General features: G+C 46.1%; 10 protein-coding genes across 10 annotated transcripts; 5 read left to right on the plus strand and 5 right to left on the minus strand.

The window, feature by feature from the left end:
* Positions 1 to 255: 255 nt before the first annotated feature.
* GLAREA_12348 (uncharacterized protein) lies at positions 256 to 573 on the plus strand (the record flags this gene model as incomplete). The annotated part of the gene is made up of 1 exon (XM_008083130.1): positions 256 to 573. One exon carries the CDS (start codon positions 256 to 258, stop codon positions 571 to 573), a length of 318 nt encoding a protein of 105 aa, XP_008081321.1.
* A 675-nt stretch (positions 574 to 1248) lies between these two features.
* On the minus strand, positions 1249 to 2619 carry GLAREA_12349 (Aminoacid dehydrogenase-like, N-terminal; the record flags this gene model as incomplete). The annotated part of the gene is made up of 2 exons (XM_008083131.1): positions 1249 to 2041; positions 2429 to 2619. 2 exons carry the CDS (start codon positions 2617 to 2619, stop codon positions 1249 to 1251), a joined length of 984 nt encoding a protein of 327 aa, XP_008081322.1.
* A 1144-nt stretch (positions 2620 to 3763) lies between these two features.
* GLAREA_12350 (ARM repeat-containing protein) lies at positions 3764 to 7418 on the plus strand (the record flags this gene model as incomplete). The annotated part of the gene is made up of 6 exons (XM_008083132.1): positions 3764 to 3860; positions 3909 to 4004; positions 4053 to 4115; positions 4163 to 4764; positions 4818 to 6404; positions 6453 to 7418. 6 exons carry the CDS (start codon positions 3764 to 3766, stop codon positions 7416 to 7418), a joined length of 3411 nt encoding a protein of 1136 aa, XP_008081323.1.
* A 424-nt stretch (positions 7419 to 7842) lies between these two features.
* On the minus strand, positions 7843 to 8823 carry GLAREA_12351 (uncharacterized protein; the record flags this gene model as incomplete). Its single annotated transcript, XM_008083133.1, has 5 exons — positions 7843 to 8024; positions 8072 to 8233; positions 8282 to 8642; positions 8690 to 8723; positions 8777 to 8823. 5 exons carry the CDS (start codon positions 8821 to 8823, stop codon positions 7843 to 7845), a joined length of 786 nt encoding a protein of 261 aa, XP_008081324.1.
* Positions 8824 to 9022: 199 nt separating this feature from the next.
* Positions 9023 to 9808, plus strand: GLAREA_12352 (uncharacterized protein; the record flags this gene model as incomplete). Its single annotated transcript, XM_008083134.1, has 2 exons — positions 9023 to 9065; positions 9156 to 9808. 2 exons carry the CDS (start codon positions 9023 to 9025, stop codon positions 9806 to 9808), a joined length of 696 nt encoding a protein of 231 aa, XP_008081325.1.
* Positions 9809 to 10586: 778 nt separating this feature from the next.
* On the minus strand, positions 10587 to 11635 carry GLAREA_12353 (uncharacterized protein; the record flags this gene model as incomplete). The annotated part of the gene is made up of 2 exons (XM_008083135.1): positions 10587 to 11559; positions 11622 to 11635. 2 exons carry the CDS (start codon positions 11633 to 11635, stop codon positions 10587 to 10589), a joined length of 987 nt encoding a protein of 328 aa, XP_008081326.1.
* A 445-nt stretch (positions 11636 to 12080) lies between these two features.
* Positions 12081 to 12911, plus strand: GLAREA_12354 (uncharacterized protein; the record flags this gene model as incomplete). Its single annotated transcript, XM_008083136.1, has 4 exons — positions 12081 to 12104; positions 12162 to 12277; positions 12338 to 12603; positions 12652 to 12911. 4 exons carry the CDS (start codon positions 12081 to 12083, stop codon positions 12909 to 12911), a joined length of 666 nt encoding a protein of 221 aa, XP_008081327.1.
* Positions 12912 to 16053: 3142 nt separating this feature from the next.
* GLAREA_12355 (uncharacterized protein) lies at positions 16054 to 16878 on the plus strand (the record flags this gene model as incomplete). The annotated part of the gene is made up of 1 exon (XM_008083137.1): positions 16054 to 16878. One exon carries the CDS (start codon positions 16054 to 16056, stop codon positions 16876 to 16878), a length of 825 nt encoding a protein of 274 aa, XP_008081328.1.
* Positions 16879 to 16923: 45 nt separating this feature from the next.
* GLAREA_12356 (FAD/NAD(P)-binding protein) lies at positions 16924 to 18922 on the minus strand (the record flags this gene model as incomplete). The annotated part of the gene is made up of 2 exons (XM_008083138.1): positions 16924 to 18173; positions 18364 to 18922. The coding sequence occupies 2 exons, from the start codon at positions 18920 to 18922 to the stop codon at positions 16924 to 16926; spliced, it is 1809 nt and encodes a 602-aa protein (XP_008081329.1).
* A 558-nt stretch (positions 18923 to 19480) lies between these two features.
* Positions 19481 to 21343, minus strand: GLAREA_12357 (uncharacterized protein; the record flags this gene model as incomplete). The annotated part of the gene is made up of 3 exons (XM_008083139.1): positions 19481 to 19766; positions 19814 to 21050; positions 21130 to 21343. 3 exons carry the CDS (start codon positions 21341 to 21343, stop codon positions 19481 to 19483), a joined length of 1737 nt encoding a protein of 578 aa, XP_008081330.1.
* Positions 21344 to 21799: the final 456 nt, after the last annotated feature.

Below are 21799 nucleotides of genomic sequence, written 5' to 3' on the forward strand. Positions count from 1 at the left end.
GTGAGAATGAGTGATCTGTGTTTAAATCCGGTAGTCGTTATTCTCCGTGATTGGCCGATGGATCTTTACAAGTGTAAAGTCCTCTTCCATCCTAAGTCCTTACCTGCAGCCTGGAATGTGGAAGTTATCCTCAGGAGTATATATATCTATACATTTAGCCAAGCAATTGCTTTTTTGTAAGCAACTCACAATTCCACATACACCACTCCAGTCTCCATTTCTCTCCTTCATACTCTATCGAGTGCTAAAATCACCATGTCTCCACCACCCAAAAAAGACTCTACCCCCTCAATCTTCTCCGTTGCTTCAAACTCCTCCTCAAAGCCGCTTCTATCCTCCAATAAAGAGAAATCTACATCAGACATCCTCACATCCCAAAACGAATCAACTTCAAAATCCCAAAAGCTCTTCCAGAAAACAAAGTCTTTACTTTCCTCAGTGGGTGAACATCCAAGCGCAAAATACGACCGCGAACAAGAAGCATTGGGGAATAAGCCGAAGGTTGATCGGTATGGGAATAGTGTTGATGGTGGGACTTTTACCTTTGGTGATAAGGATAGTCGAAGGAGTTGAGGATACGGGGCGGGCGCAATAGTGGTGGTTAGGAATTGGATTTATACTCTTGGCTGGAGGCAGTTGGTGGTGTTTGATATCAGGGACTGAAACAGGAGTTCGTTCTTGGAAGCTCAATTGAGTGAAGGATGTCATTTGCTCATATGAATAGTATTATTGAGCGGCTAGGGGTAGAGTCGTTGATCTAAACCCGTACAGACGAGATGTTCCATACAATTTCTTTTAAAAGAGCCAACTGAAGCATTATTTTTAATTGTTCGGATTCAGCAACATCTTCTTCATACCCACTAGCGAAATCGAAATTCTGCTCCCAAAATGCGACTGGCAAGTCTCACCTTCTTCTTACTACCTGCTATCCCGTTATAGGCTAGCACACTTCCTTTGGTTTCGTCATAGTCTTAATGGATGCCTAAGAACCAACAACATTATACGAGTTGACAAATAAGAGCCCTGGAACTTCGATTTTTTCAATAGAGCGGGCGGATGCGACTCCTCTAGCGAAAAGGGAAATATGAATGGTAGATCAAAGTAGAGTATGGAAAAAGTCTATGAAGTGGGTATATTCTCTATTCCTTTTGTCTACCAGTTATGCGCATCCCAACAACCCATCACGATCTAATTTTAGTTGCCTCCAAAAATCGTTTAACGATTTATTTTTATCCATCAACTACACTCCTATCCCTCCACAGAACCACCCACCGCACTCGCAGCAACAGCCTTCTGATTCTGCACCAACCTCAACAAATTCCTCAACAACACCGCAATAGTCACCTTCCCAATGGCCGGCACATAGATACTAGCCTTCTCCTTAATAGCCGGGCCATCAAAGTTCTTCTCGCTGCTGAAATTAATGCACACGCACCCGTCTCGGAGAAGCGAAGAATCGACTTTGTACTTTGGACCTGGAACGCCGGAGATAACTACGTCGCTTAATGGTAGACAATCGGCAAGCGAGAATGTCTTTGGTAGTTCTTCGACTTCGTGATGTTTCTTCTTGATCCCGGCGCCGCGAGTGAAGATTTGAATGCCGTCTAGGTCGACGGAATAGACTTTTGCGCCGTCGTTAGCGAGGAGGGCAGCGAGTGGTCGACCGACTACTTCGCTACGGTTTATAACGGTAATGGTTTTACCGAAGAGACGGTTGCCGTAGGGGAGGATAGAGTTGTAGATTTGTAGGTACTCTAGGACTTTGACGCAGGCGAGAGGGGTGCAGGGGAGGATAGACTTTTGGTTGTTGGTTGGCGGGTCGAGGAAGCGCGTGTTTTGGTACATGTTGAAGACGTATTTGTGGGTTAGGCCTTCGACGTCTTTGGTGAGGTCGACGAGTTCTTTAATGTAGGAGTCTTGGCCTGAGGAGTAGATGGGGTAGTAGACTATTATGCCGTTGATGGTTGGGTCGGCGTTGGCGGCTAGGATTGCTTCTTCTATTTCTTCTTTGGTAATGACTTTTAGGTCGAAATCGAAGCCACTGTTATCTTTATTAGCTATTGCTTGAGTTTGTGAAATGAGAAGGACGCTTGAACGCAAGTCTAGATTAGTGGGAAAGTAATAAATTTCGGGCCCAAAGCGTGATGTATTCAGTCGAAAGTGTAGCCCAGGATCCGGTGCATATTAGGAGCTGCTCAAAACCGCACACTTAACGTAAATAAAGATCTAGAAACGCCATTGTGATTTATATTTAGAAACGGTTCAATGTCCGTCCATGCTTACCGATTTAATCATACCAACTTAGGAATTTCTGGTGATCCTGATAGCTTCCGCGTCCTTTGTTGCTTGGCGTTTGCAAACGTGTAGTTGTTGCGCGAAGTCACCTGTTCAAAAAGCAGAGTAAAATAGAAGAAATATATTTACTCACTTTTCTCGACACGTTTTCGCCGACCAATCTGCGTACATCTGACCAGCAGGATCCCCGTTGGCAAGTAGTCCAACCAATTTTGGTTTCTCATTGAGTTTCGACAACCCCTCTGCAACCTCTGCCAGCAGAGCTTTTGCTATCGAGCCAGCGAGCACGACTTTGCAATGATTCGCCGGAGTTGGAGCCGCCATGATCAAGAGTTTTACGAGATGCCTTGTAACAGGATTTCGAAGGCTCGGTGGTGTATGTCACACCCAAAGAGAGCAAGTCAGTCTGGAGAAAAAAATTATAACATCCCGCCGATAAGGATGCCGATAAGCTTCGTTAAGAAAGGACCCCGCATGTGGGGCAAAAGGTTTCGTATTGCGTGCTGATGGATGAAAACAATAATTCAAAGTAGAATAAACATGTAGAGATTTTGACCAAGGCCTAAAGATATGTCTACAATCACTAAAATAGGACGAAGCTTGAATATCAGTCTCGAGATGTCATCCCTCATTGCTTCTCTCCCAATATCAACCCCACCAAAGGCGGTGTATTTCCGATGGTCGAAGCGCAAAGTTCTTCTTTGGGTATTGCCTCCACTTTTAAACTGGCAGAATTTCTTCGATCCTAGCTCTGATTCTCTTCCATCTCCGGTAATCAATTGCTTCTCAGAAACCACCATATGTGTAATACTAACCAGGCAACGACTCAGAATATATCCCGTGAGTAAAAACTCTCATCAAACTATTCATCGTGGCTCAAGCACTGACTTCTATAGTTTGATACTTTTTTCGTCCACGCTCATTTTCTGCGAAGGTTCCGACTTGTGGTGGTGGGGGTTCGCCTCTTTTTCATGAGTATTGTGAGTTGCTATTTTGTTAGAGGAAGACACTTTGAACGTGCGATGAAAGGACAAATCTTAGATAGTTCTACTTCGTTCTACTCTTTTTGTTCTCAGTTTTAATGGTTCTTACTCGTTGCACTATGTCTGATCCTCGGATTATCACCCGTTGCTTCCTTTTGTTGGTCAATCGCATATTTTCCTTTTATCTCAAAAGCATTTACTCTGTGGGTATATTGCTCCAAGATATCGAGTATCCATTTTGAGGGATTCCATTTCCTCGACGACACAGGCTCGTTGGAAACTCTATATACAAGGGACGGACCCTATTTTCGAAAATCAGAACTAGCCGTCGTCCCTCGCTATTCAAGAAAGCCCCTTTATTTCGCTGTACCTAGAGAAAACCGATCCAGAAATATCTATACGAGCGACAAAGTCCATAGATTTGCAATTGCCCTACAAAAATGTGGAAAATAAGAATGCTAATCCACGTGCCCTACAGGACTATCATGTCAAATACTGGAGTCCAAGAATGGATGGTCGCTCCCTCACTCAAAGATGACCGGAATTCAGCAGAACAGGACATTGTTACCAAAGTAGCAGAGTGTAAGACATCTATGATGGCGTAGAAAATTGACACTAAGTCTCCTTTAGCGTGTGATGCTGGGTCCATCGACTTCCCTACACTCATTAAAGACCTTGAGCCGTATGTGGGAACGGAACAAGAAGACCTCGTCGTTGTGGGTCGAGGTGAGAAAGGCTTCCTGTCGGTTCTGTTTATCGTCTAACACTATTCAGGGATGGCACTGCTGCCACTCATACTAGACCACATGAAGGCGGAGCCACGAACAAGACAAGATGGTAGGAGCTCACAGTGGTAATCATATATGCAATGCTAATACCAACAGTTCAACTTCTCGTTACCTACCTGTGTTTACGTCTCAAAAATGAGTCCGAAGTCTCAAATTTCCGCTACGGACTCGATCAGATTGCAGATTGTCTTTTGATATTGACAAAATGGAAAAAGTTCGTACCCAGCGACTCAGTAGTGGTTGCAAAATCGATATTCTCCCTCGCTGCAGGCAAAATAAACACCTTTATCGATCTTACCCCTTCTACTCGGCTGAAATTTTACAAGATAATCTGGGTTCTTGTTGAAAACTATGAGCGACCACTCCTTCGTGATATGGGTGGAGACTCCTTCGTTGGTGGTCTCGTGGAGCTTAGCGAATTGGAGAAGTCTGCTATATGTTTGAAGGATTTATTTGCATTGTACTCCAAAATAGGCAAAGCCTGGAGCCTGACGCCCGATGGATATACACAACTCTGGGATTGCTTCATTCGATACTTCCCTATAACACTTGGTGCCAGCCAGAAAGACGATCAGCCTAAACCAGAAGAGCTGAAAGATCTGTTAAGACAATGTTTTACGGCCAACGACTTTTTCGGCAAAGCTGCATTCGAGACTCTTCTCGGCAACATTGATGCTGATCAGGGAGCTAATAAGAAGGTATGTTGTTACGGACGAATGCATAGTCGAACGATTTCTGACGTGGCCATTAGAAAGAAATCTTACTGACACTTGATGCTTGTGTGAGCACTTATTCTATCAAGACACTGCTTGAGTGGTCGTCAAAGATTTGGGACACTATCAAATTCGAGATATGGAACGGCGAAAATGATGAGTTCATTGCCGACGCATTACATATCCTCAATGGTCTATTCTCAACGCTGAGCAGATCGGACTGGTCTTGGGATGAAAGCACAAAGTTCTCGAGTTTCATCGACGGCGTCGTGAAAGAAATATTTGATCGTCTATCAGACATGCAGCGGTATGTTGCTGGAAGTGCTCGTATGCTACTAGCAATTGGCTCCTCGTCATCTCTGGCGCTCCGTCTTGTTATGAAGCAAACACTCCCTGGAATTATCAGCATGGCGCAGGATGATCATGCAAAAGTATCAAAGAAGTCGCTTTTCAGTGTATTCAATGCGATTCTACAAGCACGAGTTGACCTTGCCGAAGAAGCGCGAACCTATGAAAACTCTTATCAAGAGGGGAGCCCTGAGTTCCACCAAACCCCTCAATCACGAGCTCAGGACGAACATAACCTGGTGCAAGACATGATACGGTTCCGAGAACCACTGAGCGACTTGTACCTCGGAGCTATATCAGAAGTAAAGAGCGATGCTGATACGGATTCTGCTCTAGCCACTGCAGTGGTCCAGGGGCTAGTGCTACTCATCCGCGTACCAAATCTCTTCGAGGAAGAAAAGAGGTCTATCTTACAGATACTCAATCAGAGTACACTGGACGATTCAACCTCAGCAGACCTACAATCGACGACCTTGTCTGCAATTCGCGAAATTGCAACCTTTGACCCATTAGGATTTCAAGAAACTACCCTACCTCAATTTATCAAACGGTTACCAGAAGAAATCATCGGAGAAGACCAATCAGATGTACCTAAGCCAGAAAGTGAGCTTGCCATGAGGTACTTAGAAAATCTCGGACTCATAGGCTGCACTTCTTTGAAAAACCACGATGAGCTTCAGAGCGCGCTGATCAAAAAGTTTGACCAGACTCGGGCGCGAAAAGGTCAATTGACCTATCTCAACATCCTGATTGCAGCTGCACGTCGTGCTTTAGGTCTGTTTGATTCCTCTCTCCCTACAAGCCCTTGCGATGCTCGGATTTCGAATCCTCTAGACGAAAGACGTGGACCTTATGCACATATCGTATTTCCTTTTCTAGACCGCATAATTGGTGTATCACAGCCAGCCAGTGGGAGTGGATCTTATATCGGCCTTCAAAACAGTTTCGACGATTCTCAGCCATTCGATGATTTCACCGTTGATATGCTTGGACAGATGATCACCACATCAATGACTTCTGAATTTTATGAGCTGGATCAGACTAGCTCGGAAATGACCTACAAGAAGACCGAGAACATCCTTCAATCTTTTGATAGATCACAACCAGAGGGTACACCGTCAGCTTTACAAACGCTGTTTCGAAATCAGGAGGACTTGGCCATTGTTAAAGACTCTTTTGCTTCGCAGTTTGATTTTGATAAATGGCCACTTGATAGGGTTCGCGCTGCCTCCCTGACCACAGCGTTATTGGCCGGGGTCAATCCAAAAGATAAATCTGTAAGTCCTTCAAACAACACAAAATCTTGATTACTGACTCCTGAAAAGCAATTGCCTCTTGGGATTCATGTTGGTGACGTCGCCGCGGCCATGATTAAAGGCTCAATCAGCCGCAACGAAAAATTTAGCCAATCTAGGCTTGCAAAGGTGTCCATGCTATCACTGTTACAATTACTAGTTAACAAGTTTGGAGCCGCTAGCCAACATCCGTCTACAGGTGATATCTCTGTCCTACAGATCATGCTTGATCTAGTCGATGGACAGGCTAGTGGGAAGATAAACTACATATCCGAAGAAGTAGAAAACATCTACCGAACTCTCGCGTATTTCTCCGCAGCAAGCTTAGCCGCCTACTCAGCAGAATCTGCTACGCAACTCGTCGAGCGCATGCTATCGGGCGTTACGCTGCCAAACTACGGTCAAAAAGTAGCTCAAAGCTTTCGACTACTTCTAGCACCATCACCAATATTGAATAAGCAACACTTCTGCACAATCCGTCCTCTCCGTAAAGGCCGTCTATTCGACATGGCTGGCAAAAGACTTATTGAGATGTGGAGGAGTGAGTCCTCTCCAGAAACCAAAGCCAATTGTCTCGTCGCACTCGCTGGAATAGTAGCATACATCGATGCTTCCACACTCGTCGAAAACATCGACCTCGTATTCCCCGCATTTTTAGAAGGAACAAACATTGTCTCAGACGAATGGGCAAAAGCAACTTTCATCCAGACCATCCATACCCTTGTGCCTCTGGCACCAAAGACAATCGTGTCCCATCTCGATAGCATCATAAACCGCATGACTTTACGGACCCGATATCCAAAAGACAATTCGCCAAAGTGCAGAGTCATGGCGTTGGAGGTGTTAAGAGCGCTAGTCGCACATGTTGATAAGGGAAAGCTGATTGCTAGGAAATTCTTGTTGATTGCCGAGGTTGATGTTGCGTTGAATGATCCTTCGAGAGAGGTTAGATCGAAAGCTGCGGCTTGTAAGATTGCTTGGTTTAATCTTACTTGAATGGAGCTCTGAGTCGTCGTTGTTGGGTTGCGGCTGGTGAAGAACTATGTAGTCATTCGAAGATGTATGGGCATTCCTATCAGGTTTAGTGGGACTTAGACTCTTGGGAAATAGAGAGGCATATTTTGGAGTCTGAGAGGTGGCTGGCGGTTGAGGGCTGGTGGAGTTGTGATTACTAAAGAGCAGGTGGAATTTTTGCTTGCAAAGATACGTGGAGCCGTACTCTCTGATCTATAAATTATATGACCTTGAAATTTTGATGACGAGAAAACCAGGCTCTCTATGTGCTCATTAGATGCCACGAGCTTTCATTATCCCGATATTTGCCTTGGAGCTGGGTCAGTAGCACAATTTCTAGCTTTCGAGTTTATTGCTTGATGTACTGTACACTTATCTATTGTATTTTATATAGCTAGCTGTATACCTACACCTTCACAGTCTGCAAAAGTCTGTCCTCAACACCTTCCAAAGTATACTGATGAGCCAAGACTGCTAAATTCTCGGACTCAGCTTGAAACTGCTTGAACGGATCGACACCAGGTCCAAACATTGAAGCTCCGGCACCTGGGCCCATTTGACCCATCTGTTGTGCCATCTGGCTTGCAGCTAGACTACATCAACAATGGTTCTTAGTCGCAGGACGGAGAACTTACCATTATCGCTTCCGAGAAGATAATTGAACACTGACTGCAATCCGAAGATACACAGCACATACCACGAAATGGAAGACATCCATTGAGGATCCATGTCTTTGGTTCCCACTCCTGCCTGCAACATACTCTTGAACTTAATAGTCAAAGGAAACGGTAATCGAACTACCACCAATCAGTAAACTCGCACCCAAATTACGCTGATATACTCACTAATTACGAATCCACTGAAAAACGCATTAATCCACCCCATGATCAACGTTTGGGGTACCATCATCGCCATATTCCCCTTCATCATCCCCATCATGCCCTCCATAGCCGCCGGATCCGTCATCGGATTAGGAGCAGCCTGCCCCTTCTTTTCTGGCTCCTTCAAGAAAGTTCCAGCTTCGTAGTTAGACACCATGTAGTCTTTGCGTGCTTGGAAAGAAGGCGCAGATATGACGTTCGCGTTCATACGGAGGTTGATGCCCCGGAGGAGGGCTCGTTGTTCGCGGATGGCGGGGAGGTCTTGTTTCTTGGACGTTGTGGCCATGAGAACTGTTGCGTAATGACGGAGGACTCCTGTGAGGATCTGTAAATGTTAGGTTGAGTTTGAGACGAGGAGAGAGGGTGGCTTACCATTACTACTGTGATGGGGATTAGAATCCAGTAACTATGGCTTGATTAGTTTTCCAACACAACACATACTTTCCACACGAGACGTACAATAGCTGAGGATCCCTGTGGATCGTCTGAACAGGAACTTGCGCCATCTTTGCTGATCGGGGGGTAGCTGAATGCTCAAGGTCGTGATGGCACGGGCGAGCTTCGATGTTGAGATGAGGTTTCTCGCTTGCTCGGCTCCTCCCGAGAGCTCGTTCAAGACACGTTCACCCAAATCCTACGCGACTACTTCAGTTCTCCCTCCAGCGCAATTGTCTTTCCAACATCCACAAAAGATAAATTGCAAACATGGCAGTCTCACAGGAAAAGATAAGCGTTTACTCGTTAGCTGGTAAGTTTTAGGACTGTCAAATTAATCCTCTTGCGCAAATGTTCTGCGTATGAATCCCCATGTACAAGGCCTTAACTAACAATATTCCAGACCTCAAGAATACAACCGACGATGCCCTCCCCGTCTACCTAAATTCCCTGGGTTTCGTTCAATCCCACACCCTCACCGACGTCCGTCTCGGTCTAGGCTACTCAGCCTTCGCTCTCTGCGCAGCAACCTTCTATTGGGACTACACCTACGGCTTCGACTCCACGAAATTCTACACCACCATCGCCGTAGCCGTCTACACGATCCTCAACACTGCGTTAACATTCTGGATCTGGGGCGTCGAGAAAAACACCGTCTACGTCGGCACGCACAAGACCAGCGGCACCAAAATCCAAGTCCAGACTAAAACAGACAAATTCAAAGCTGTGTATCGCGTTACCGTGATCACGACTACCAAGGATGGCAAGTCGACGACTAAGAAGGTTGATAAGGCGTTCAGTGGATGGTTTGATGCCGCGGGCCACTTTGTGACGAGACCGTTCCAGCAGATGTTGGCGACCAATGTGGAGCTTATTGGACAGGCGGACCCGAAGAATGTGGTTGTGGCGGCGAAGAAGGAGAAGGTCGATGAGGTGGAGGATAATAGGAGTATGGATGATAAGTGGGCTAGTCTTTTGGCGGAGAGCTCGATTGAGGATGCCGTTACGTCTGGTACGCCGGCGAAGAGCGCGAAGAAACGGGGAAAGAAGGCTTGAATGCAGTTATTGGAGCGATTCGGAGGGTATCTGGGGGTGGGAAAAGTCTACATGGAGGGTGGGCGTTTTAGGATTTCAGATTAATGGAATTATACCCTGTGCTATGGCAATATTCCTCTTCTACTGGGCCTAAATTTGGAGACATACACTTTTGTGACCTTTAAGCTCACTGTGAGAAGATTCAACTTCTGGTCCGACTAATGGTTGGCTAGTTGCTATACCGGACGTGTAGGAAAGATGTGAGGACAACATAGTAGACGTCACATGAGGATTAGCTGGCTTATACACATCTCATACGTTGTACCTAAGATACTTAATTACTGCCGCTTTAATAGTCAGCTTCAGCTTGATATGATGATTGAATCTCTTGGCGACATGGCCAAAAATCGGTCTCATAGAGCCCTCAAGGTGTTCTCTGACGTTGTAATGAGTGTCTGATGCTATCTGATAATCCATATCATGTACAAAAAGTTTTTACTCGCAGCTAATAAAATTCTTGAAAAAGTCGCAATGATGAGGAACTCATCAATTCCACCTCCGTAGTTTCTAAGCGCACCACAACTCGATACACATGAAATCATTTGCAGGAGCAGGGCAGCAACTTTCACACTTGTGTCACTCAATAGAGCTGCTAGCCTTCTAAGCGAGTTTGCTAAAGAATTTGGTTTTCTCGTGTGCAACATTGCCAGGCAATACCTTTCGCATACAAGATGTTCTTCCCAAGCGCCTCTGACCAACTCCAAACTCCACATACAGATGATCATTCAATTAGACAAGCCTACTCCTTCTTCTTCGACTTCTTGGGAGGCGCTTCCGCTTCGTCTTCGCTAATAACATCCTCGACATCTTCATCACCTTCTGAGTCCTCCACATCCCTACTTCTCTTCAGTCCCTTCATCTTCCTCGTTTGCAGCTCCTTAAGATCCTGCTTGCCCAGATGTATCCGACCCATCTTGTCACCAACAATATCGGTAGAGATGTTCTTCTTCGGCCGTTCGGCGCTAGTACGTGCTTTTCGGAGTGCTTCCTTGAGCATACTCTCATCCGCCTCTTTAACCCTTCCAACGCGGAAATCCATCCTTGGACCCATCTCCTCTACTTCAACTCGTGGTAACTTCTGCCCACTCCGCTTCGTTCGAATCAAGTATACTCTGAGATGTATACTGGGTTTCGTTTCCTCTCCGTCGACTTCTTCCCTGGCGCTAATAGAAACAATATACTGTAATCCCTCAACATCAACCTTATCCGCTGGCTCTCCCTTAAAGAAATCCGTGAAGAAACTTTTCGCGAGAGTATATTCATTCGTAACAGGACTCTCAAATGGAGTTCCCGCAAACAGAAGCATAGGTTTCAACCCCACAGCGCATTTCTTGTTCTTAAATTGCGCTAACTTCCTGAAACTATCGGGATCTAGGTACAATTCCAACATGTCCAGTAGTTTGTATCCAAAAGTTCTCGCTAATGTGATTGCATGTGGGCGCTTTTTTGAGGAAGACCCAAAGACGAGGATTGAAGCATCATTCTTCTCGGAGAAGAATTCGAATGAGGCGGCGTCTTCGAAAGGATGAATTGCATTTTTCTTGGTAAACTTCTTGGCCAGAGGTATCCGAAGTTGGTGGAGGTCAGTTAAAGCGTCTTGAACTACCTGAGAACATGTTGTAAAGCGTAGGAAAAGTGTTGTTTTGGGGTTTTCGGTTGGTTTGGGAGCTTTTTTATCGAGGGCGCGCTTGCTGCGGGCATTACGAGGTTTTCTACGATTTTATTAGTACCTAGGTAGAATTGATCGATTTGAAATTGCAGGGAGATTTCGTACATTTGGCGCAACATATTGAAGTATTTGGTTCTGCTATGTTGAACTGTATGAAACCGAACCGCAAATTGGCCCTCGATTTCCTCACAAGAACTTTTTTAGCGGGGCGCAATCGATAGGGAAGCGCAACATGCGCACGGACTCTTAGAAGGCTCACCCGGAATAAATATTTTCCTCGCTGCGTATCCCACATGCAAATTGGTCCGGCGGGCGCATCAGACATCAGACATCCTGGAAATCTGGGGTATCATAATGCCGAAAACAACATCTCCATTCCTCGGGATTTCACAAGCTGCCAACTTCACAACTTGATGCACAACCTTTTTGATCTTTAGTTCCACGATATCTACAGCATGGTTCAATGTTAAATGGGACTAACCGTTTGAAATTGCTCTTCTCCCAACAGTGCCGTTGCACGTCTGAATCTGTCGCATCAAATTGCCGAGGCTTGTTTCGGGCAAGATGTCTTCAGTTGAAGTAGCAAAGGTATGGACAATGAACTCAACATACGTTGGGTAAATATGCTAATTCGTCTTCTGGTAGAAAGCGCTTGAGAGTATCATATTAAATCCAAAATATGCCGATTTGCTTGCGGTGGTGAAAGCTGCTCGCAATGGCGCAGTATACGGCGCCAAAGTTCGTTTTCCACATGCACTGGTGTAAGTTGGATAGTTTGTCTGCGGCAGATATTATTACATTGCTAACGCTTGAGGATATAGTATGATATTTCTGTTCCGCTCGGGCACTGTACAAGAGAAATTAAGCCTCATACTTAAAGCGACGCAAACGCATGCGCGAAACTTAGCAAAATATGCTACAGTATACAAGTTGACGATGTTGATGTTGAAGCATATGGGATCTAATCCGGGCAAAGAAGGACCATACGACACCTTTTTTGCAGGATTATTTGGAGGATACCTTGTCTTTGGACGGAGATCGAAGAGAGGACATGTCTCGAGTGTGAGCAAGCAGATTGTGATATTCGGTAAGTTGGACCCTCCTTTTGACCGAGAGCCAATGTTAACTGGGACAGTGTTTGCGCGAGTCTGCTTATCGCTTGCGAAACTATCAGTACAGCCTGGGGCTGGTATTATTAAGAGCCACGAGCTATCGAAACGAATCTCACACGATGCATGGCCTGTCTTTGCGGCGCTGAGTTGGGGCTCTGTGATGTGGCTTTTCAGATGGTATCCCGAAACGGTACAGAGTGGGCTGAGAAGTAGCATGGATTATATCTATGTACAAAGCGACCACTGGGATAGTTTACGAAACTTTATCATACACAACAAATGATTACTGGGATGAAAGAATGGGACAGGCATGTTGATGGAATGGCATCAGCGTCGAGAGATGCTGTGTATATATGGTTATGATGGCGTTTTGCATAATGATAGATGGGTAACAGAGCTGTAGACTACAAGATTTGATGATCTCGAACTCAATAAACCAATTAAAACCATCCCCTTTCCTTTGTCATACTTCACACTCTGGTCTATATACACTTCATCATACCCCTCTGACCAGAGTCTCACGAAACCTCCAATCCAGACACTCAACCCCCAGAATCAACCTCTGACTTCTCCCTATCCCAACGCCTCTCCCACACTCCCCTCTCAACCTCCCCACCTTCTCACACCCACAGCACCATCCCTCTCTCACAGCATCTTTCACAGATTCCCACCACTCAATACTCCACACCTCCTTCCCAATCTCAAAGGTCACTTCCTCCAATTCCGCAAAAGACTCATAGATCAAGAATACCCAATCCTGATCTTTCTTCTCTTGGTATTGGATTCTGATTTTGCGAATTGGGTGGTTGAGGTCTTTGGGGAGGAGGGCAGGTAGTGCTTTGAGAGCAAGGCTGCTTGTGAATGTGAAGGTTGAGGCGGTGAGGAAGATTGAGATGGGGATGTCGTAGAAGAAGTATGGCGAGGAGAGGGCGAGGGATGTGTGGGTGAGGAAGAAATGTTGAGTGGTATCTTGATTGGATATGTCGGAGTCTTTGATCGGTATCGAGGAGTGAGATATGAAGTAGTAACTGTATATTTTGCAGCGGATTTCTGGGGGTAGGAGAGATATCGAGCACACCCTTTTCCCCATAGGACTTGTGTTTGAATTGATACATGGCTGCACTTCTTTAGAAGTTGGCGCCTCTGCGACCATTTCGCTATAGTACGACTGGCTGCTCTTTTTTGAGAATGTAGCCTTCATATTGCCTTTACTGAGAACTGTGAGTGCCATCTATTCTCAATAGAGATAATGAGTTATATTCTAAATTGGAATAAGAATGTAGAAACTTTGCTTTTAAACACTTGGTCTCGGAGCTTAGTCTATTCTGTAACAAGCGCACTTGAGCAAGTTTGCGAACATTTTCAGATTTTGAGCAGTTAATCATGAACACACTCAGACTACTCTCGCAATCGAAACTAAGTTAGTGCCAAGTTCGGACAGCACTTGTACACCGCTACCTATGGTTGCAAAGTTGTATCTTGAATTTCATGTTGAAGAGGGGGGTGAATCACGTGCCAATTCTCCATTTGCTTGGCATGTTGCGAACGTTTTGCCTACTGCAAGAGAAAGAACGATCGAAGAACAACCTAAATATTAGTGTGCTTGTAAGTCTCCAAAGTTTTCTTTCCGGAGGAGGGTGAAGCTTTTTAGACCCGGGCCCAGAAATCTCTAAGTCGAAGCTCGCTATCCCTAAGCCTGGCCAATTAGACCAGTCTCCACCAACATCACGAAGAAGGTATCGCAGCTGCAAGCAAACCATAGAGATCCGAGAGCCAGAATTCCGATATACATGTTTCGATGATCCCTCTTCGCGCGATTCTCGTCGCCGTTTCGTCAAGTTTAAAACCCAAGGCCAAGCCTACGTTTCGTCGCTGGAAAATTTCGAGGAGTCCAGCCATTTCAGGACGACTGGATTACGCACAAGAGAAGACAATGAAAGTGCTGATCTATGGTCGCATCTCTCACAATCCCTCGAAAAAATTTCTCACCTTGGGTGAAAGGAATCGAGATCTCCCCCAAGAAGAAACTTTCCTGCAGATACAGAGCGATACCAGAATTGGGATTCATACCTTTTCGCAGTGTGGCTTCATCAACTTACTTCCAGACCATCATAGACCGTAGACAATGGAAACTCAATTCTGATTCGCGAAGTGTGTGTGGTTGCGAAGAAAATGGTTAGTTCCCGCGACACCGTTGTCGACCATAGTCTCTTGGAGTTCATTATGACATCGCGAGTTTGCACCACAAAAGTCTGGCGAAGAAAGAATTTTCCAATCCCAGACTAAGGGCTTAGCTTGGACGTTCAAGTATTTTACAATGGCCGTCCCCCTTCCCTCCTGGGCTTCTTCTTTTCTTTCCATCTCAAATTCGTCTCAGTTACCTCTGCCATACAACCATCTCTCTGCGAAATTAAACATCTCAGTCATCTATACTCAGATCATCTATCTCAAACGTCGCGACCATCTACACCCATCTTCATCATCTCAGTCATCTCAGTCATCTCAGTCATCTCAAACATCTCGGCTATCTTCGTTATTTTCGACATCTCTGCCACCTCTAATCATCAATGATCATCTTCGTCGTCTTCGTCGTCTTAGCTATCTGGGACATCTAGCTATCTGGAACACCAAGCTATCTTCACCACATCCAATATCTCAATCATCAATCACCTCGGCAATCTCGACCCTCTCGAACATCTGGCCCATCTTAGTTATCTGTGCCATATGTTAGCAGCTTTGCTATATTAACATACATACTATTTTGTCACCAGAATTACCATCTCACACAACTCTACCCATATTAATCACCTCTTTCTACCCCCTCTACTATCTCACTATATCTGAGACATCATAATACCTACCATCTATAGCAATCTCAGAAATATCGAATACCTCGACCATCACCACGAACTATCTGCGATATTTGGCCATCTGGATTAACACTTCAGAGATCTATACGCGGTCTTCGGCATCTACAGCATTTGAACGGTATATTTACGAATTACGTTAATACGTTCCACGTTTATACCCAATACCTGCTATTCTCATCTACATCTTGGACATATACATCATCTTCAAGATCTTCAAGGTTTAAGAGTTACATTTACGAATTTCGTTTACAGGTTCCGCATTTATACCCAGTGTCTGCTATTCACATCGACAACTCGGACACATACATCATCTTCCGGATCTGCGACATTTACGCACCATATACAAGATTTGCGTGATTACTTTTCACATCAAAATCGCGGCCAGATACTTCATCTTCAGCCTCTATAGGCCATCCTCGAGATTCTTACACCATATCTGCAATATAGCTATCACATCGAGCAGTTACGTATCATTTCTACTACCTACGAAATTCACTAGCTATCTCGACTATCTCCAACTTTTATAAAGATCTCACCATCGCTACCATCTTCAAAATGTCTCTCCATCTAAGAGATATCGATTCTCCAAAGGAATCTCATCCATTTATATCGACCAGACATAGTCACAATGACTACGATATCAAAACCTCTAATATGGACAGCTCCGATATCACCGACCCCAACATGGACGACTCCGACAACGACATTTCTGACACCGAGACCAGCGACGTTGACAGCCCAGACAACCAGAGCCCCAACTACGACAGCCCCAATACCGACGACGACGACAGCGACTTCGACGACTCAGACTTCTACCTCTCTTCCGACGACTCGGATGACGACGACTTTGACCCCAGTAACTACGAGTCAGCAACTCATTACGCACGTATCTACGAATTTTGCGAAGCAGAAGGCGTCGACATCGAAGACCTCGACGGCCGATACTACATCGTCGACCACGAGAGTAACGGACTCGAGAGCGACGGAGCCGAACCAGACCACTCAACCACCGAAACTTTCTCAACCCTCGCGGAATGGGCCGCGGCCGAAAAGCTCGCAGTCCTCTACAGCTATTCTCTCATCCCGGGTGAGAAACCAATTGTCAAATGGATATTCCCGGTCGAATACCGCAAGACGCCACCACCGCCCACCGCTATTGCGTTGTTTCTCACAGACCTGAAATACCTCCTATCCTGGTACTTTATCAGCCACCTCATCCAAAGTCTGGTTATCATGCTCCAATTCGGCGGAATATTGGTTATTTTGTACATCGTGGTTGGATGTGGCGTGGCGGTATGGAAGTTGGGTGTTCTGACGTGGTCGACTGTGTGCAACGGCGTGTCGATTTTGATAAAAGGTGTGGGAGAATTTGTGAATTGATTTCAGGAAATAGAGTTGTGGTAGAGGACAGTCGGATTTCAGATCTCAATCCTTCCCCGTAACAATCCTATGAGCAACCATCCTCCCCACATTCTCACCAACCACAAAACTCCAATCCACAGAACTAACCACGCCTTCGCTCCCGCCCATCCCCCACAGTCCGTCTTCAATCTCCACTTTCCCAAACTCACCCACACTTCTGGCACTCATAACCGGCCACGCAAACTCCATCTCCTCTCGCACCACCTCCGTCACGCCCTCGCCAAAAAGCTCACTCACCTGCTCATCTGAGATCTGCGCGTTCGAGGAGATCTTGTATATATATGGACGTAGATATGTGAGTTCGTACATCTCGGTGCTGGAATTTGCGATCATACTTTGAGGGTTAATCGGTAATAGACTGTTCTTCCCATTCACAACTGGTGCCTTTTCCGTTGTGGAAACGAATGTTAGAAATGCGGGTTTATACACCACTTCCTCATCTTCTTGATCCGGTAGTCCTAGGAGCGTCGTGTTATACGGCATAGCCAAAACCACAATATCAAACTCCTCCACCTCTCCACCTAGGACCTCTAAACTCCAGGCATCTGTACCACTCCGTCGTACAGCCGTGATCTTAGTATCCAGTCTCACATCCGCTTTCCCTTTCACCTTCTTCTCAGCAACGACCTGATACGATAACGCGTCGGTACATAACCCGGAATCTTCCCTCTCCACCGCCATCGAAAGCGATAGATCACTCAACTCGGATATCGAACAACCTGTCTGTCTTCGGACCTTCGGGGCCAGGATCTCGGAAACGTAGGCCCCTTGGATGTGATTCCTACCCAGACGAGTGGACGCCGGGAGGGATGTCGCATCAGTCATATCTTGGAGAATTCCAAACGGCGTTCTATACGGTTCTGAAATATCAGAAAGAAGGCCACGAAAGCGGTCCATAGTCCCAGTTGGTAAGTTCTTAGCATACTCCACACTCAAGCCATATCTAAACAGAAGTTTCACCCAGGCGAAGAAAGGGAGCGCGGATCTGGGACGGGGCATGGACAAGCCATTTGTGAAGCTGGTGGTTGTTTTGATTGTTTGAACGGATGAAGGGGGGAAGAAATGGGTGTTATGGGATAGACAGCCTGTCGCTATTTCTGAGGCTGTGATGTTGATGGGGGAGTTGGAGAGGGAGGTGAGACGGCCGCCGATTGTGGGGGAGGAGTCGAAGAGGGTGATGTTGAGGTTGATTTTGGAGGTCGGGAATTGCTGGGAGAGGGCGTGGAGGACGCCTATTCCTGCGGGGCCGGCGCCTGTGGGTGTCAGTTGGATGCGAGGAAGTTGGGAATCTGAGGAGGTTGATGAGGTTGGAGTGTGGTGGTTAAGGAATAGGAAGTAGGTCGAACTTCAAAGTCGACAATACTTGAAGCTCCAATATCACATCCCCTTCACCACACATTTCACTTCCCCACCCATCAAGAGAAAATAAAAAATTAAACTCACCCACAATCCCAACCCTAACCTCCCTCCCCCCTTCCCTACCTAACCCAAACAACCACCGTCCCCAACCCAAAACCCCCACAACCAACCCAACCCAAAACAACCACCTCATCAGAGTCACCACCCACCTCACCCCCTTCATCTTCACCCGTCTATCCCCAACCCTCCTCCTCACATCCCCAACCCACCCCCCAACCTTCCTCCTAACCCCGCCAAATCTCCCCGCATACCCCCTTCTCAAATCCGCGTATCTCCGTCTCGCCTCCCCATACCTCTCTCTAAACGTTTTCCTCGCCGGCGGGCGCTCACTAGGGATAGAATCACGTATACTCGACTGTCCTGGCGACTCGAGGAGACTCGGCGCTCTCGACGTATACCTCGGGGGCGCAAACAACGGCGTTCGTTCATTCGGTTCTTCGAGGATGCTAGGCGCGCGAGAGGAATATCTTGGAGGTGCGAATAACGGGGTGCGCTCGCTGGGGAGGGGAGTGTGGATGGAGGGAGCGCGAGATGTGTAGAGGGGTGGAGGACTGGAGCGGCCGGTTTCTGAGTCTGCGTCCATGTTTTATACGATATCTTTTTGAGAGAAGGCAGAGATTTTCGAAAGAGCAGAGGATGAGGCTGAGAGGTGCTGAGAAAATAAGAAAATAAAGAGATGGGATAAGAAAAAGTGAGGCTGAAGTGTGACGGAGGGACGCGCAATGTGGGCTGTACGACGTGACCAATCCGGGGTGGGATGAGTTGGTTGCCTGTTGGTTTGTTTCTGGAGGGCAGCCCTGGGAAAAGAATTGAGAGAAAGAGAGGAACAACTTGTGTTTGGGAGTGAGAAGGGATAGTAGTGCTTATTTCGAGGATTTTTTTGAGAGCTCGGTGCACTTGCACGCTTAGCTTTGATATAGACGTAAGGTTTCGAGGAGAGGATGTGTTGCCAAATCGAAAGGAAATAGTTGTATCTCAAGATGTAGAGGAATACCTTTCATACCCACCAAAAAACCCTTAGGAAAATACACATGAACAGATCATCAGAATTATCATCTTGAAACCTCTCTCATCAATTCATTTCATGAGCGATTACGAGCTTCATCTATCATTATGCTTTTCTCCCATATAGGTATGACATCTACTCCTCTTCCTCAGCCGCCTCGTCAATAATTTCGCCCTCCCCATCATCCTCGAAACTGCCCATCGGTACCTCGTACAATCTCAAAATTTGCTTGTTAGGATCCTTGACCAACACATACTTACCCTCGTCACGCTTGAGACACATATCAGCGATTGTACGGACGATACCCCATCCATTTGACAAGCTCAGGTTCATCTGAGATGCAAAGTCGCGTGGTTTCCATCCGACAACGCCGAGAACAACGTGCTTGTCGTTGGTCTTTGGGTTTGCTCGGGAAACGAATCTAGGATAATTAGCCAGTCAATATAAAATGGAGCATAATACACATACCCAAGTTTCATGACATCAGCACGAGCCATAATACTTTGGACCGTCCATCTTGCAAGTTTGCAACTGTTGTTCTTCATTTCCGTTGCAACGACAGCACCACGTTGACTGACCAACTTTGTTCTCCAGTCAAGAGCACCACCGCTTCCCTGTGCCTTGTGGTCGAATTCATTCAACGCCTTGACAGTAATGAATTGATCCTCACCACTGATAGCATTCTTTTGAACAGCATCAAGTTCTGTTCGTACAATCAAGTGAACTGGATCCTCATCATTAAGCGAGAGATCGAAACGACGGTATTTATACGCCTTGCTAGCAGGTGGCTCAGACTCGGATTCTGGGTTGTAGAAAGGATTCTCGTGAGCCATCTCAACTTTCTGGTTCTCATTTTCCAACATAACCTGGTTTGAGAAGTTGTGATTGATATATGTTGCCTCCTCAGCCAAAGCGCTTGGCTGGTTGATAGCATCTTTGCTTCCTTCCGAAGCGTCCATTGGTGCGTCTGCGGCATTCTCGTTTACGGTAACCATATCCAAGGTAGCATTGTCTCTCTTGTCAAGGAAAACCTTGTTACCCTGTCGAACAATAACAATATCCCATGGATAGACTGAACGAGGTGAGCACATGAGCATTGAAAGAATGCTATCTGTGGCGAAAATTGTTGCCTCGTCCTTCTCAGCCAGCTCTTGGATGACAGGATCTGAGGAGGTTGTGACATTGTATGCAGCGCGATCAACAACGTTGAGTTTCCGCTCGGCAGTCTTGACAGCCTGCTTATCGTATGATCGATCGTAGTAGTATAAGAAACCGTAGCTATCGAGATCCTCTCCATCGTCGGTATCAAGGTTTAGCTTAGCCAGACGGTTGAAATCAATCTCCTCCAGCATTTTCCAGTCGGGTTTAATATTGACAGACGCATCGCGGTTTCGCTGTGGCTTATCATAATCTTTCCAGCCAAATCTTCTACCACCACGAGCACCTCCTCGTCCTCCACGATCGTTGTAGTTGTTGTAACCTTGTTGGCCACCTCTTCCACCAACTCTCTGGAACTGTCCACGACCGCCTCTGGTATCCCCTCGCCCTCCTCGCTGACCTCGTCCACCTCTTGCAAATCCACCACCACGGCCGAATCTTGTCTTTGTTGAATCGCGAACATTGCTTACGACGGAGAAGGACGATTCGTCCTCGGCCAGTTGAACTGCGAAAAGGGAAGAAGTTCCAGCACCGTAAACTTGCTGATCTATCGCGGGGTTAGTACTTTCCTTTCTTGCGCATTTTCTACAGAAAATTGAGAGTATCCAGACTAGGGGCAAACAAACCTCTATAGTTTCTGTTATATTGTTGTCGTCCACCTCTACCATCCCTTCCATCTTTGCCCTCAGTTGTCCAATCTGCCATGCGACCCAACTTGTCGCCTTTGGAATATGGGGCGTATGGTACGCCATTTAATGTGGTTTCCGTGGAGGTTGGGGGGCCCCATGAATCCTCTGACGGCAGGGCCGAGATGATATCTGTGAGAGAAATAGGTGCCATGATTGCGGCGTGTTTACGAGAGAGATGATTGAATTTGGCAACAAATCTGGTGGGGTCGCGAATATTTCAGATTTGTGGTGGTCAAAATTGTCCGAGCGTTCGGCCTACCGATCACCTGACTCACCTCGATTTAAAGCGCCAAGAAATAACATATACTCTATTCTGGGCTGAGAGTTTGGAAGCAAATCGTATCGTATCAAGATCTCTAGTGAGAATACCAACAAATATAGCCATGTCTCAAATTAGAAGTCCTGTTTGAAATAACAAGATGTAGATTAAGGTTGATTCGCTTTGATATTTTACATGTCCCTAGACATGGCTGATTGAATAGCCACATAACATAATTCAGCCATCCACCATAGCATGCATACGAGTCCCGTTTTCCCCGCTCCAGAATTTGTAGTAATTCCCAAGGTATCACTGCTAAACGCCTTATCCAAACAAGTCCCAAGATCC

Source organism: Glarea lozoyensis (assembly GCF_000409485.1).
Source record: "Glarea lozoyensis ATCC 20868 chromosome Unknown GLAREA18, whole genome shotgun sequence".
Lineage (NCBI taxonomy): Eukaryota > Fungi > Ascomycota > Leotiomycetes > Helotiales > Helotiaceae > Glarea > Glarea lozoyensis.